The 13,016-nt window shown below is 43.4% G+C and overlaps 1 protein-coding gene across 1 annotated transcript in view; it reads left to right on the forward strand.

Annotated features, from left to right (window-relative positions):
• Aldh1l1 (aldehyde dehydrogenase 1 family member L1) overlaps positions 1-13,016 on the forward strand; it is a 70,512-nt gene that overhangs the window by 39,413 nt on the left and 18,083 nt on the right. Inside the window, exons 11-15 of the mRNA XM_003473433.5 lie at positions 6,802-6,949; positions 7,780-7,899; positions 9,039-9,166; positions 11,132-11,282; positions 12,584-12,654. Of these exons, the coding sequence (XP_003473481.1) occupies positions 6,802-6,949; positions 7,780-7,899; positions 9,039-9,166; positions 11,132-11,282; positions 12,584-12,654 (618 nt within the window). The remainder of the gene's footprint in view (positions 1-6,801; positions 6,950-7,779; positions 7,900-9,038; positions 9,167-11,131; positions 11,283-12,583; positions 12,655-13,016) is intronic.

Raw genomic sequence — 13,016 nt, forward strand, 5'->3', positions numbered from 1 at the left:
TTTTCCATATATTTCTATTCTAATTTTTACTATTTTCCTTTTTGCTAACTTTGAGTTTAGATTGATCTTTTGTATTTTCAGTTCCTTAAGGTGGATAGTTGTGTAACTGACTTAAAGACTTTATTCTTTTGGAAGGTACTTAAAATTTCTCTTTAGTATTACTTTTGCTGCATCTATATCATAATGTTGTGTTTTTGTTTTCCTTTGACTGAAGGAATTGTTCTAATATCCTTTGTGATTTTTTGACCTGTTACTGAAGAGTGAGCTACTAAGCAGACTGTGGTGGCACCTTCCTGTAATCTCAGCTACTTGGGAGGCCAAGGCAGGAGGATTTCAAAGTTGAAGCCAGCCTTCCATTCAGTGAGACCCTGTTTCAGAATTTTAATAAATGGGCTGGAGTTGTATCTTACTGTTAAATGCTTACTTACCTACCATGTTGCAAGACCTTTCCCAGTGCAGGGAAAAGGAAAGACTAAACTAGATTTTCTTTTTCTCTTTTACTCTTTTTCTCTCTCTTTTTTAAAATTTTACGTATTTATTTATTTTGGCACTAGAAATCAACTTGGAACCTCGTGCTTGATAAGGACTGTGCTGCTAAGCTAACTCCCTGGCCCCACTATATATTTGTAGTTATTTCTTAGTTATTACCTTGATATTACAATTAACATTTTATACTTATAGCAACCTAGTTTGGGTAGTACCATTATGGCTTTAGCAGGACTGAAATATTAGGATTAGAATCCTCTACATCTCCATTCCTTCTCCTTTATAGTGTTGTTATCACAGGTAATGTCTTTCTACATTAATATAGATTGAAAATTATTTTAAACAATAACCATTATAGCTGATAGAAAAAAGAGCAGTTATAGACTATAGTAAAATTACAATTGTATTATTGGGTATTTGCTTATATAGTTGCCTTTCCCTGTGTTCTTTTTTCTTATGTCTTCAACTTGCTATCAAAGATCCTTTTATTTCAGCCTGAAAGTCTCCCATGAGCTTTTTTTTTTTTTTTTTTGTACTGGATATTGAACTCCTGACTGCACGCTTACAGGGCAGGAGCTTATGCTGCTGAGCTAAATTCCCGGCCACCCTATGAACAGTTTTTGTAGAGCATGGCTATTAGTAATGAACTCCCACAACATTTGTATGTCTGTTTTTAATTTTTCCTTCATTCTTCAGAGGTAGTTTTTTTGGAGAGGTTGGAAATTTGTTTATTTGTTTGTTTGTTTTTACAGGGGGCAGATAATTAGAAAATGAATCCAGGACTTTTTCACTAAGCTACATCCTCAGCCTTTCTAACTTTTTATTTTGAGACAAAGTCTCATTAAGTCACTACATTATCCAGGCTGGGCAATGTATTTTTGCAGGTCTCCTGCCTCAACCTGAAAAAATAGTTTTGACAAGTATAAAATTCTTTTTTTTTTTCTTTTATAACTTTAAATATGTCTTCCTACTTTCTGGCCTCTAGGGCATTTTAATGGAAATCAGCTCTTAACCTTATTAAGGATTCCTTACATGTCATGTAATTCTCTCTTCCTGCTTTCCAAACCATCTCTGAGTTTCAGCAAGGTGATTGTAATATGTGTCAATATTCCTTTTGAGTTTATCCTGCATCAGTTCATCGGGCTTATTGGATGTGCATATTCATGTGTCTCCTCAGATTGGGGACTTTTAGACCTTCATTTCTTCAGATTTTTCTTCCGGTATTTTCTTTCCTGGAGCTGCTAAAATGAATATCTTGGTGTGTTCTGTGAAGTTTTGTTCATTTTTGTTTCATTCTTTTATCTTTCTGCTTTTTGGACTAGGTAACTTCAGGTTTACTGATCTTTTCTTCTGACTGTTCATATTTGCTGCTGAATGTCTCTAGTGAGTGTTTCAGTTACTGTAGCTGTCAGCACAGAATTTCTGTTTGGTTTTTGTTATAAGGTTCCTCTATTGGTATTCTAATTTTGTTCATACATAAATTTCTTGATTTCCTTTAGTTCTTTGTTCATGGTTTTCTTTAGCTCATTGAACATATTTGAGCCAGTTGATTGAATATCTTTGATTAATAATTCTAATACCTTTTCCTCCTTGGGGATACCTTCTTTCAAATTCTGTTTTTCCTAAAAATGGGCTCTATTTTTCTATTTTCCTCACTTGTTGCTCAAATTTGTTTTTGTTGTTCAGAACTGGACATCCAGAATTTATGCTATGATAATTCTGAAAATCCAATTCTCCCATTTTTTAGAATTGCTCAGTTTTGAAGTTTAGGACTGTCTGTTTGTGATGTATTCCTTGTCATGTGTGGTCACTGATGGTTTTGTTACATTGTTTTTGATATGACAGAGATCTCCCTAAATATCTGACTCTCAAAGGGGAAGAGGAAGAAGGAATTAAATCTCCGAGAAAAGAGAGATTTAAATTGAAATATACAGTGAATATTTAAATTTATAAAAATTTATAATTTTCTTAAAGTACAAGACAAACTGCCATCAGTCGCTGTCAAAATACTCTGCATTGCTTCAAACACACTTGTCTTATTGCTGTTGGCAGTTTATGAAGCAGTTATGGAAGACCTCTTTTGTGAGTGTCTTTATGATGTGTGATCAAAAATACAGTGAATACTGCTGACGAGTGCCCTCCCAGAGAAAGGCAGACTCGTAAGAACATTAAAATATGTTCCCAAACACTTTATTCACCAGATCTGGTACCATGTGACTTCTGGCTCAAAATGACTATGAAAGGTAAACATTTTGAATTGAATCAGAACATCCAGGTAGCCAAGACACATACTCATGCAGAGGACTTCCTGAACTGCTTCAAAAAGTAGCAAGAATGATAAGCTTATTCAAAGCAAAGGGGAGTGTTTTGTGGCAGATGAATGGCAATAGTTTTTTTTTTTAGCATTTATACCGTGTCTTTCATTACATCTCATAGCTTCACTTTAGACTTTGTGCCAGCCTCTCAGCCATTAAATGCAGTATCTGTGTTCAGAACATAGCTGTAGCATTTGGAGAACAAGGTTCTCATTGTTCAGCCTGGCTTCAGCAAGCTGCACCAGGAATGTGCCCAGCATTTTCACTCTCTTCCTGTGGCGCTGGGAAGCGGGTGATTGACACCTCCGGAAAGGCTGAAATTCACTGAACTTACCAACACTTACCAGCCTCTTTAGCATGCTTCCCACGGTTGCTACAACCATTTAATTATAATAAACTGAGTGCAGTGGCGTACCCATGTCATTTTAGCATTCTGGGAGGCTGAGACAGGATGATTGTAAATTGGAGTCCTATCTAGGCAACACTGTGAGACCCTGTCACAAAATTAAAAAGGTAAAGGTCTGGGTAACCCAGCAGAAAAGTGCTTCTGCTTCTATCACCCAGAGTTGCAAACAAACTAACTAAATTAAACTCTCTAAAGTGTTAGATTAAGGTAGCTCTTATTCATTCAATAGTTGTTTGAGAGGAATATATTTTTAGAACTTCCTGCTTTGCTGTCTTCTACCGAGGTGCTTCAGTCAGAGCTTACTAGAGAAACAAACTAAAATGCAAGATATACAAATGCATGAGAATCTCGAGATTGGCTCATACTGACCAACCACAGAATCAGGTGTGGAAAAGTAGAAAAGCTCTGTCTGAGCCATGGAGATCTGAAGGATCCAGTCAAAGGCCTGGAGCTTAGTGTAGTGTCTTGTGTGAGTTTGTGTCAGAAGGCCAAAGGTCTGTGCTGGAGGATAAAGGGTCTGCAGTGGAAACCAGGAGACGATGTCCAAGGTAGAGTTGAAGTCCAAAGCTACTCCAAAGTAACAGAAGCCCGAATCACTTCTTTGTTTTCCTTTTACACCACTCAGGTGATGAGCCTGCCCAGGGTGGGTCTTCTGTCTTCTTCACACCAAGAATCATGCTGACCCAATTTAGCTGAGAATTTTTTACTCACATTGACACCATCAATTAACTATCACAATCTACCTCTTGTCAATTTGACAAGACACATTTCTTGAAACTGTAGTCTCAAGGTACAGAGGCAAGATCATGATTATACCCAACATTTTATAACTATTCTGTGTACAAACAAATGCACTAGTTCTCTCCCCAGAATAGAAGACAAGTTTTCTTTGAGTGATGTTTACTCCTAACTTTCATAGCTTGAACATTATAGATAGGTTTAACAGTACTTAAGAATCAATATTAAGTCTATCAACATAATATTACAGAGAAGTGTATTGGGAGAAAACTATTATACTTACAATCCTCATTTCTATAGCTGATCACAGGGCCATAGCTGGTGTTTAGAACTACTGTCTCTACTGTCTATTCTGTATCATCTTTGCCTTCAGCAAGCATATCAGAAGATCTTGGTTCTTTCCCTTGTGAGGTGACTCATACCTTCATTCCTGAAGGTTCTGGACCACTTGTCATCCTGCCTGGATTGGTTTGTTGTAGTTTCCTATTGACTTTAATAACAAGGCATGATAATAGAAGATGCCCAAAGGGATCTCCTGCACTCCAAGTATATTCTTCCTTTCCTCCACTTTGGAATAATAGTACAATTTTCCCTTGACAGTCTGGGTCAATCACTTCTGAAAACATTATAACTCCCTTTTTAGCTTGTTGACTCAAAGACATGAGAAAACCAAAATGACCAGGAGAAAATCTTGCTTCTAGTTTAGTGTATCACTGTTGTGCTTCATGGTACAAACATTACCACCTTCTGGAGCTAAGACTTCTAAGCCAGCATAGCATGAGATCTTGGAAACAATAATCAAACACTTTGCTAGTGGATCATCAGGGGCAATGGTGAGTAGTAACATTTCCACTTCCACCCTTCATTCCTGGATCCGTGAATCCTGGCTGTGGTGGATACCAATTCAAATCATCTGTAGCCTTTTGAAGAACTTTGGATGGTGAGTAGCATGGTAAGACCAGTGATTTCAATGAGCATGATCCTGTTGCCGAACTTTGGATGGTGAGTAGCATGGTAAGACCAGTGATTTCAATGAGCATGATCCTGTTGCAAAAATCACTTCTTTGGTCCTGAAATGTGTTCTTTGGTCAGTGGCAATGCTGCATGAAATTTCATGATGGAGGATGAGGCATTCTGTGAGTTTGCAGATGCTAGTTTTGGCAGAAGCATTCCATGAAGGGAAGACAAATCCATATCCAGAATCAGTGCCTATGCCAGTAGGAGCAAAATGCTGTCGTTTCCATGGTGGATGTGGTCCAATATAATCAATCTGCCACCAGGCTGCAGGCTGGTCACCCCAGGGAATAGTGGCAAATCATATTCTCAGTGTTGGTCTTTGTTCTTGGTATATTAGACATCAGCAGTGACCTATAACCAAATCTGCCTTGGTGAGTGAGAATCCATGTTGTTGAGCCCATGCATAACCTCCATCCCTGCCACCACAGACATTCTGTTGTGTACAATTAACTTTTAAGAAATGCCAAACTTCTTTACCAAGTTGTATGATCTGCATCTCTACAAGCAGTTCAGGAAAGTTCCAGTTTCTCATTTGTTCTGCATCTTACCAGTGTTTGGTATGGGTATTGATCACCGTCACCATTTCTCAGACAAAATGCTGACATACAAGACATAAACTTTGAAGTGATTTAGCTTGGTTCATGAATGCCTCTGTTTGCAAACAACTCAGTTCTCAAACAAAGTGTTTAACAAAAGTTTGCTTCCATACAGAAACTGTGTATCAGGTGACAGCATCTTCTCCACACAAACACAAGCATAAACACAGCCATCTTCCCCTAAATCATAAAACAAATTCAGTTTGTAAACCAAGACACCAGTGTATTTGTCTCACATTTTCAAAAGTTTCAATTCATAGTGGGCCAAAGATGCAAACACCCTCAGTGACCACTTCTTCCTAATTAATAGTACATCCAGCTATGAACTCATCAATATATTAGTCCTCATGATCCAGTCACTTCCAAATACATGAGACTTTTGAGCACATTTTCAATCTAACCCTTAACAATATAGGAGCTTCTGTTTCTGACTGTGTCTCTATCTCTTTCTCTGTTTGTCTTTATCTGTGTCTCTGTTTTTCTATGTGTCTCTCCCTCTTCCTCTCTTCTGTGATGCTGGGAATCAAACCTAGGACCTCATGCATGCCGAGGATATAGTGTACTCTTGAGCTTCATCCTCAGGCCAGGCTGTTTCATTCTAAACCTCCTAATAAATATGTAACTGCATCTCACTGGGTCTTTAATTTGCATTTCCCTAATAGGTAATGACCTTGAGTATCTTGTTACATTCTTATTTGCTGTCTGTGTTTCTTATTTGGTAAAATGTCTATTCAGTCTTTCGCCTATTTCTAACTGGATCCATTTTCTAGGTTAGAGTTTGGAAAGTTATTTATATATTCTGAACATGAAGTATTTCATCAGATATGTGATTTTGAAATATTTTCTCCCAATCTATGGCTTATCTTTTCATTTTTAAGTGTCTTCTAACATTTTTATTACCTTTCTATTAGTTTTATTAATAGGTGGGTTGTTTCATTGTACTTATTACAAAACAGTAGAGGGTTATTATCATTCCTATTCTATAAATGAAGAAACTAAGATGTAGAGGTTTTAGCTTTTTACCCAGTGTCACAGATTGGTAAGTAATAAGAGAATTTGAAACCTTCTGAGTCCACAGTCTGGGCTCCTAATTCCAATTCTGGGTGGACGACCACATTTGGAATATTGGGATCAAGGCATTGATATGAGTAACTGTGTTCAAAACCACTTCCTCTGCCATTGGACCCACTCGAGTCTCTAAAGACTCTGCCCAAGCTGCCCATGCTCCATCTCTTCTTTCCAGATTGGTTGAGGAAGTGAAGGAGCTGTGTGATGGCCTGGAGTTAGAAAATGAAGATGTTTACATGGCAACCATGTTCGGTGACTTCATCCAGCTCCTAGTGAGGAAGCTGAGAGGGGAGGATGAAGAGGGCGAGTGTGTCATTGACTACGTGAGTCTTGGGCCCCTCTGGATGGGCATGGCATCTGTGGACCCACAGTGATACATAGGGGAGGCTGGACATCCTGGGATCTCCCTGGCGCCCTGGGTAGTCCAAGGTATCAGCAGAAGGTAAACTCAGTAGTGGATATTGATGTCTAGTGCTGAGTCATGAGTCACATTTTGTGTCTCAAGACATAAGACCAAAAGCAAAATGAAACTTTTAGTCTAGTAAGGAAAACAGTTGATCCTATACCTTCAAATTGTATTAGTGAAAGTGTGACAATTAATCCCAAATATAGTTTTTAAAGAAACTCTTTAAAAAAATCTCACTTCACCTGGTATCTTGTTAGACTATCAGCTCCCAACAGAATGAGCTTTGAGATAACTCATTTGGTTGGTGATTTGAAACAGAAGCTGATAACATGCAGGTGGCCAGGGTGGACCCTCGATTGCCCTAGAGATAGTGAATAGGCAAACAATTGATTAACAGATTGGTGGTAGTGGTGGGGCATTCTCAGGAAATCCTGTGTTCAGTATGCAATTGTGGTTTCGAGAAAGGAATGGTGGCGTGGGGGCAGTGTTTCTTGTGGCTCAAAGGACCTTGCCACTTGCAGCACTTCCTACATGCTGAGAATCCCCCAGCCCCATGAAGGGCACTGTATAAGCCTGAGGACTCTGGTCCAGGGAGTACATACCTTTTGTGCTCTCTCCTTATTAACAGCTGTCCCTTAGCACAGTTCCCAAAGCCTCAGCCCCTCATGCACGTGTGTCCCAGTGTGCATAGTTGTCACTGCTCCCGTGTGTGAAAGCCCCACACTGCAGCTGTACCTTCCCTCTCAGGTGGAGAAGGCAGTGAACAAGCTGACTGTCCGAATGCCACACCAGCTCTTCATTGGGGGCACTTTTGTGGATGCTGAGGGTTCCAAAACCTACGATACCATCAACCCAACAGATGGAAGTGTGAGTGTTGGCCCAGAGGCCCCGTCTTGCCTTTTCCCCTCACCTCCTCCTCCCCAACCTGGGTCTCAGCCAAGGCCTCTGGTGGATATGCAGTTTTACAGAGACAGGAATAGAGTGGGAAGATGAGATGGGGGTGTGGGGAAGGCAGGAGGACTACAGAGGGACTTGAATCTGCTACAGACACTGAAAACAGGGTTAAAGCTCTCAGAAGAAATGAGCCATTGACTCTCCTCCCATGCAATAGTGATTCCAGGATGCTAATATTCACATGCCCACCGCCAGGAAATTCTTTACATGGAATCCTGGGTTTTTCAGACTTTCTCGCCTGTGACTCTCTTAATGTCATGACCCAATACATGACTACATCTCACGAGACAAGACTTGCTCTTATGGATGCATACTGATGATCTTCAGTCCTGCCCTGTCCTGTACTGTCTCTCAATCTGTTTCAGAAAACAGAGCACATTCAGAATAGATCATTTGAAAGGGATTTGAAGGAATAGCAGTGTCCAAAGGGATAGACAGGGAACAAGGGCAGATAAGACAGTGTGAGGCCCTGGGACTGGAACATCAGGAACACAGCATGAATGGGGCTGCCTGGAAGGAATGTGGTCCTTGGATGGGAACGCAGTGCTGTTCATGGTGACCAGGAAGGAGATGCCAGCCTTGCTCCTCCCACCCCAACCCCTGCCAGCTCCCCTTGCCAGCTCCAGGGCCCTTGCACTGCAGTGTAAGGGGTACTGTCAGGGCAGAAATGGGGCAGAGGGACAGGGGCAGATCAGAGACTGGCACATGGTCCAGTCACTTCCAGTGTCTCGTCTGTTTCCCTTTAGAGCCTTCTGGCCGGACTCTACAAGTTACTGAATCACGCTCAGCTGACCCTTAGCCTTGTAGGCCTAGCCTGGCTCTCTCACTCCTGTTGGGCTCTGTGGGAAGTGCTCTGAAGGAGGAACACAAACAGACCTTTCCCCTTCATGCATAAGCTCTCCAAGGCCCTTCTTGACCAAGTGTCCCCTTTAAGCCTGCTCATGTGCTTGGGAGTTCTGCCTCCCTGAGGCCTCAGGAGGAGCTACTGGAGCTATGGGGTGTCTCTGTAAACCAACCCCAGGGAGGACTATCATGCTCTGCTCCTACCACAGGTCATCTGCCAGGTGTCCCTGGCTCAGGTCAGTGATGTCGACAAGGCAGTGGCTGCAGCAAAAGACGCCTTTGAGAATGGGCTGTGGAGCAAGATCAGTGCACGGGACCGGGGCCGGCTCCTGTACAGGTAAACGCTCAGCACCCACCTGTAACCATTAAGGCCTTCAACTTGGGACCTGGGGGATCCTTTTCCACAAAAGTCTTGTTTCCTGGGGTCCTGGGAAAGTCAGAGAGAAATGGGCCCTGGGGAAATCATCACCCTAGCCAGACTGACTAGGATGGAAGATCCTATCCTGAGACTCAGAAAATTCTTCTTGGAGGAAGGAACTTAAGCAGGATGGACATCTGCCGACAAAAGTGGCCTTAGGAGAAAGGTGCCAGGTGGAGGTGGGAAGGTGAAGAGAAAGCCTGTGATTCATGTAGGATATAAGCTGGGATTGCCTGGGAAACACAGCTCACAAGATCAGTCCCAACCAGGCAGGCTGGAAAGGCTCCCACAGTATGAAGCTGCTTATGATGTGGTTTCACCTTGACTTGTCACTGGCAGAAGATAGAGCACTTGGTTTGGCCTTGTAGTCAAAATGGCTTTTGTGTCCATTCCAGAAGCTTCAAATGACAGGGTCACCCCACAGCAGAGAACCAGAGAGGAACCTGCATGGCTTGCAAAACTGAATTGAAAATGTGGGATTAGTACAGGCAAAGACTAAGAAATGGAGCGTTCTCAGCCTGCTGAAGTCTCCAGGCCTCTTGGAGAACCAATCAGTTGTGGGGAGGCACTGGCTAGTGACAAATGGTTCCCAGAGCTGGAGATCAGGCAAAACTACAACTTTAACACCCAGGAATCTTGTGGGAGCCTTCCAGGTACACAGTGAGCTTGTTCACAGAGTATCCCCCCCCCCAAGATACTCTGCTGCCATCTGGTGGCATATGTCTTCATAATGCCTACCAACCACAATGACAGTGCAGTGGGCTCTGTGTGGCTCCACGTGGAGACTGGGTGGGAAAGTGATTAAAGAGCCTTCGAGTGCCCAAGTGTTTGAGTCCCTGTCCTAGGAAAGTTCCTGGTGCCCTGGGAGGAGGTGTGCCCAGGGCTGGCCCTGCTGCATCTTAGCAAGACAGAGGCTGGGTTAAAATGCCTTGGGGAGAAAAGTGGGGCAGGATCTCCTAGGGCCGTGGCTGCAGAGTACCCCTGGTACAATGCAGTATGGCTCCCAGAGATCCTGAAGCAAGAGGTCTGACTTACCGGAGCATCTGGGTAAGGCTAGAGGAGAAGGGAAGGAAGGATGAGAGTTCTAGAGCACTAGAATAAACTGGGGACAGGACCTCGGGGCAGATCAACCAGACAGAATTATGGCTAAACCCCCAGTGTGTTAAGCAGCTGTAGGGCACCTTTGAGGGTTCTGGTGGCTGTGGAGAAGAGGAGACCTTAGATATATTAGGTTGCATGATATCTGTGTGCAGTGGGTAGAAACAGGCCAGCCAGTTTTGGTAACATAATTGACTCTGGACCCACATTCCTGTCTGCAAGATTAAGGCTGCTCTAGATCTCTGATCCCCACCTGTCCCCTTCTAACTTGCCCCCTTAATAGTTAGAACTTCCCAGCAGTGAGGTGGGAACCGTAACTTCCAAGCTGCCCTTAGCAGTTTGTCTTTCAGAAGCCTGGGAGGACAACAGGACAGCAGAGAGACAGGTTCACAGTAGACTGCATAAAGGCACACATGCTTTCTTGTAGTTGAAGCTGTCCAAAGGATAGCCTCTTGAAATGGAGATTTTTCTCTGTCTGCAGCAAGTGCAGTGTAATTTGGCAGGGGGAGGGGCATTATAAAGTAGTCAGTCCACAAATATTTCAGGAAAGGAAGCCAGAAGGGGAAGAGAAAGTTGAGAGGGAGAGAGGGACTGGATGATGCCAATTCAGTAAAGTGAATGTTATTAGCCCATGTACAGATGAAGAAACCGAGCTCAGTTTGTCTTGAATGTGGTGGACCTGGGAGTGGCGTGGTGGGTGGGACCACTGATTCTATGAAGAAGGAACTTGGAAGACTGTGCCAGGCCTTGAACCCAACTCCTACTCCTTCTCTTGTCCTTCTGCAGACTGGCAGATCTCATGGAGGAGCACCAGGAAGAGCTAGCCACCATTGAGGCCCTGGATGCAGGTGCTGTCTACACACTAGCTCTGAAGACTCATGTGGGCATGTCTATCCAGACCTTTCGCTACTTTGCTGGCTGGTGCGACAAGATCCAGGTGAGGCCTGGGCTTAGCCCATAGTGACAGTGCTTACGTGGGCAGGCTCGTAGAGAGGAACCTCCAAGGGTCATGGACCTGCCTGCACACTGTGAATCATGATAGATAGCTTAAAACAACACTCACCTGTTAGTTCAAGTTTCTGCAGGTGGAAATTCCAGGGGACTCAATAACAGGGTTTCACCAATATATTAGCCAGCTTTACATTGTTATGTGAAATACTTGATATAACCAACTTATAAAGAGAAAAGCCATATTTTGGCTTATGGTTTTGGTTCTAATCCATAGTTGGTGTGGTTGCTTCGGGACCTCTGGTAAGGTAACACGGCAAACCAGGAAACGAAAAGAGAGTTGGAGGAGCCACGATCCCACAGTCTCCTTCAAGGGGCACACGCCCACTCCTCCCACCCCCCAGCTCCTAAAGCTTCTGCCACTTTCCAATAGCATTGCCCTTAGGACCAAGCCTTTTTAACACATGAGCCTTTGGAGAGCATTCCGGATCCAAACTATAGCAGCAAGGGAAGGTGTGAGCTGCTCTGGGACATATCATGAGGATCTGGGACAGAGCTTACTTCTGTTAGCAATCTCTGTCGGGAAAGTTTATCCAGACCAAGTTCAATTCTCTGTGGCTTCAAGGCCCAGATCCTTGATGGCTGCTGCCAGAGGTCCTTTGAGTTTCTTTAACACCCTTTACCACTCACTGGAGAAAGTATTTTGCTTCCCTGGGAGCTGTGGTTTCTATTCTAGGCCTCATTGCCTATCCCAAGGTCCACTGGAACACATATCACTGAAGGAGGGGCTCACAGTGCTTCTGGCATGCCTGAGCTGCTCTCCTGTCCACCAGGGGCTGAAGAGGACAAGATATGGCATGACCAGAGGGCTGCCTGCCCCTCATTCTGCCGTCCTGTCACATCCCACTGGAGCGTCCACTCCCTGGACATCCTGTGTTAATTCAGCTGCTTACAGCTGCAGGGCCATCCTAATCTCTGAGCAGACACTCATCTTTTCTTTGCCCAGAAATCAAAGATAAAGGCTCTTCCCTACCAGGACCAGCTTCCTGCCTCAGGGCTGCGTTTGCTAGGCTCAAAGTGGAGCCAGAACTTTACCCATTCTGGCTGTCTGCCCTGTCATTTCTCAGAATGTGTAAACTGATACCTTTGGCCTCCTATCCAGCTGTGTAGTTGAGGAGTTAGTACTTGAATAAGACCTTGTTTCTTCTGGGCCCCAGCGGGATCATCTTCCCAAAGGGAAAGGGGGAAGAGCCACCCCCACTCCCAGTAATGCCCCTGTGCTTCTTCCAGGGCTGCACCATCCCTATCAACCAAGCCAGACCCAACCGCAACCTGACCTTGACCAAGAAAGAGCCTGTTGGGTGAGTCCCTTTCCAGGGCAAGGTATAGCTGTGTGGATACTTTTCAAGCATGTATGTACTCTAATCACATGCCAGCCCATGGAGAGCTCATTAACACTCCTCCCACTTAGTTTGCTTGTTATCTTATATGTAAATTATCTCTAGTAAAACCTTCACTGACACACTCAGCAGAGTGTTTAATTAGTTTTCTAGGCATCTCTTGATCCAGTCAAGTTGACAACTGAGATTCACCATTAAAGTCAAACCACAGATACCAGAATAAGCCAAGCAGGAAAAATACAAATGTAACCCAAACAGACATCTGAGTAGGGCCTGGGAAAATGCACATTACAACCAAAAATTAAGCACCTCCTCTCCAGAAG

This window comes from Cavia porcellus, unplaced genomic scaffold, assembly GCF_034190915.1.
Source record: "Cavia porcellus strain 051 isolate PalLab524CR breed Dunkin Hartley unplaced genomic scaffold, mCavPor4.1 scaffold_13, whole genome shotgun sequence".
NCBI lineage: Eukaryota > Metazoa > Chordata > Mammalia > Rodentia > Caviidae > Cavia > Cavia porcellus.